Genomic DNA, 3,457 nt, shown 5'->3' with positions numbered 1-3,457 from the left:
TTTAAGACCCTTTTGATGTCATCATTCACAGGCATTTCTGTGCTAATAAATTCGTTCTTTGCATTTTTTGTCCACCTTTTGTATATCAACGAATCTGGAAACTCAAGTATGTTTTCGAACTTCATGGCACAGAAGATATGACTACAGGGAATACCACGTGATTCAAACAGCTTGCACGAGCACGAGAACAAATTCTTACCTCTATCGACTTCCACCCGTCGATCTTAGGCCGGGTCTCCGAGAGCAGTCACACTAAACTCTACCTTGTCCAAGGTTGTGCTTAGTACCGTTATATTCAAAGCCCCTGCCCTCTGAATCTCATTACGAATTTCCTTGAAAATGTTTCGCGTGAAATAACATGATGCAGATCTTTAATATACCTCCAACGAGGTAATCATCATTGGCTCTGAGCACTGAGACTTAAAGTCAGCTATTAACTCGTTGTTTCTATACTCCTTTAAGGCCCTATCCAGGTTATGCATGAAGTCAATAAGGGTGTTCTTGCGATTAACATAAAATCTGATGAGAGAATTTATACCTTCACACTGTGATGTCGTCCTTATGTAACCGAAAAACTTATCCCGGAGGAAACAATGGGACCACATCTCACGAGTTTCGTACGTCTTTTCCATCCAGGTACTTCCAACAAGGTTGTGCTTATCCAAAATGGCTGCCCATCTCTGATCAAAGTCTCTCTGGTCGTTGTTGTCATATATAAGACACTTAAAATCGCGCAGGAAATTAGGATTCTTTATATTTTCACATGCATTTCTCTGTAGATGCCATCCGCATAACCGATGGGTCGCATCAGGCAGAACATTCTTGATTGCATCTCGCATGGCAAGGTCTCCGTCAGTTATTACTGCTTTTGGACTTTTCCCACCCATCGCTTCAACAAAGGTTTCCAACAACCACTTATACGTCTCTCTGGTTTCGTCGGATAGTAGGCCGGAGTCGAAGATAACAGTCTGCCCGTGATGATTGCATCCAGAGAAAATGACCAAAGGCTTGTTGTATTTATTCTTCTTGTAGGTTGAATCAAAGGCAACAATATCTCCAAAGCAGTGATAGTCGATAATTGACTGCCCATCTGCCCAAAAAATATGCTCCAGCCTTTCGTCACTAGTGAACGTATACTTTCCAAAGAACAGCGGATCGTTGTTTGACTTGCCAATCAAATAGTTTATTGCCGCATTGGCATCCCCATTTTTAACTTTTGCCCGATGATAGCGATCGATGTGGTTGTACAAATCTTTCCGTGTGAAGCCAGCATGACGATATTCACCCTTCTGGAATGCAATATACCCCATAATATGGCAGCTCTTGACACCAAAATTATGAAGATTTTCCACTTGAACTATATCAGTGAAAGTTAGACGACGATTGGCCGGCACCAGATGCGCAAATTGGGGTGGCGTCAGATCGTGGTTGTGAGATTCCACAAAACATGATACCTTCCATCTACCGCAGCCGTAGTCAAGCTTTACCCTAAGCCGAGCTGGACACTTGGTTCGCGTTAGTGACCTTGCCTCCCTTGATCTATCATCCATATCAAGATACCTCATATTTCTCCAGCCCTCTTTGTTGCAAACAAGTTGCCTGCTAATGATTCTACCTTGATTATCCCTAACCACGTCGTCCTTCCTCATTACAAATCCATGCCAACAAGAATAAGCGTTATAAAATTGGCAAGCCTCATCCTCCGTCCTAAACTCCAGGTTCCAAATATTCTCCACCATTAAATCCGCTATTCTTTTTACACCACAAACTTGTTCACTCTTGCTAGTGGAATCCAGCGAATCCACATCGTCGTCATCAGCATCATCTTCTGCATTCGGTTGATAATCGAAATCATCACCCAAATCATTATCAGAATCATTCTTAACATCATCCTCCTTTATGGATATAATTTAACCCCTGCCTTAATTTTACCCAAAAATGTCAATAAACAGAGCCAATGGCAGCAACTACGGGAAGCTAAACTAAGCTGCATGTAAAATTAAATGAACCAAAACCAATTAAACTAACCCAATTGTTTTCGACCCCAGTATTAGGTTTTAATTTGAATTCCCCAAAGCTAGCCACAGCATAGAACTAGATAATGTAACTTAATTTCCAAATTCAAGGATAGCAACCCAACACCCTAAACAGAGAACCGTTAAAAAGGCATAGACTATCATCCAAATTGAACTAATCTGGACATACCTTGATGACAAGCAGAGGTTGAGCTTCAACGGATAAAAAATGCACTGTCGGAGTCGGAGGGAGGTGACCTTTACCTAATTCGAAGGCAGCCGAAAATTGATTGTTGGTAAACTAGCTTCCAATAGCCACAGCTTCGGATCTAGCAGAAGTTCTGCTACAAATTTCTCTACCGGAGCCACATCAGTTTAGCGTTCGCCCTCTCCTCAGTTGACGTCGACGCCAATCCGACGAAAGCAGAGTACCAGTTCCGGAACCTGTTACTCGAAGGATATCATTCTTGCTAAATGGACGCTGGGTATAGAACGAAGGTGAAAAAATCAAACAGGATTCGGTAGTGGGTTCTAGGATAACAAATTTCAGGGTTGGGTAGTGGGTATAGAACGAAGGCGAAAAAACCACTGGGCAGTGGGTTCTATGCGTTTTCCAGGAAGTGAAACATGAATTAAAGGCTTGTGAGACATGCATGTTGAATTTTAGAAAATGATGGAGGGTATTTTATAAAATGAAAAACAAGTTAGAGATTATAAATTATAATTATAAATGTTCCCCAATACACTATATAGTATATGTATACAATAATTAATGTAGTATTTGTTATAGTATATGTTCATTAAAGGCTTTTGCTATTATCAATGAATGTATTAATGCAAGGTTAAAAATTTTACTTGATCAATGACTGAGATGATGACACATGTGCAAGAGTAACTTACCCACAAAATTGCCATGGATTTGGAAGAAATCACCAAGATTTACTATCTATTTCCCTAATTTCTAGCAAGTTATTCATGGAATGAATGTAAACTATTGAATCTTCCGCCAACTTAAATCATCGCTTCCAATACCATAGTAAATTAAAAATGCCCAAAAGACTTAGGCTAATTTTAGACTGACCCTTTAATATTTATTATGCCACGTAGAATTCTGAAATTATGAGATCACAACAAAATTAATAGCAGAATTTCATTATCCGACAAAAATGACAATTAGATATTAAATTGTCATTTTCTAATCGTAACGGGCGAATCTTCCTCTCTTAAACTAAATAGGACCATAATAAAAATTTTACTCAACATATTTTAGGTCCACCCCGTGACCATGTGAAGCTAATTTTAAAATCGAGATGGTACAAGTGCATATGCGAGTCTCTCAATTTATGACCAACTAGGCTAGCTACATTACTTTGGTTTCAATTTATTACGACCAGCAACTCTATTATTCTTCACACAAGCAAAAACTCATTTCAGGTACGTAG

General features: G+C 39.5%; 1 protein-coding gene across 1 annotated transcript; it reads right to left on the bottom strand.

Moving 5' to 3' along the window:
• Positions 1 to 224: 224 nt before the first annotated feature.
• Positions 225 to 2,930, bottom strand: LOC130981471 (protein FAR1-RELATED SEQUENCE 5-like). Its single transcript, XM_057905065.1, has 3 exons — positions 2,916 to 2,930; positions 381 to 1,895; positions 225 to 332 (listed from the first exon to the last, which is right to left on the bottom strand). The coding sequence occupies exons 1-3, from the start codon at positions 2,928 to 2,930 to the stop codon at positions 225 to 227; spliced, it is 1,638 nt and encodes a 545-aa protein (XP_057761048.1).
• Between the last annotated feature and the right edge of the window lie 527 nt (positions 2,931 to 3,457).

This window comes from Arachis stenosperma, chromosome 1, assembly GCF_014773155.1.
Source record: "Arachis stenosperma cultivar V10309 chromosome 1, arast.V10309.gnm1.PFL2, whole genome shotgun sequence".
NCBI classification, from domain to species: Eukaryota; Viridiplantae; Streptophyta; class Magnoliopsida; order Fabales; family Fabaceae; genus Arachis; species Arachis stenosperma.
Note: the sequence above shows the minus strand (reverse complement) of the source record. Positions and strands in the feature narration are given on the sequence as shown.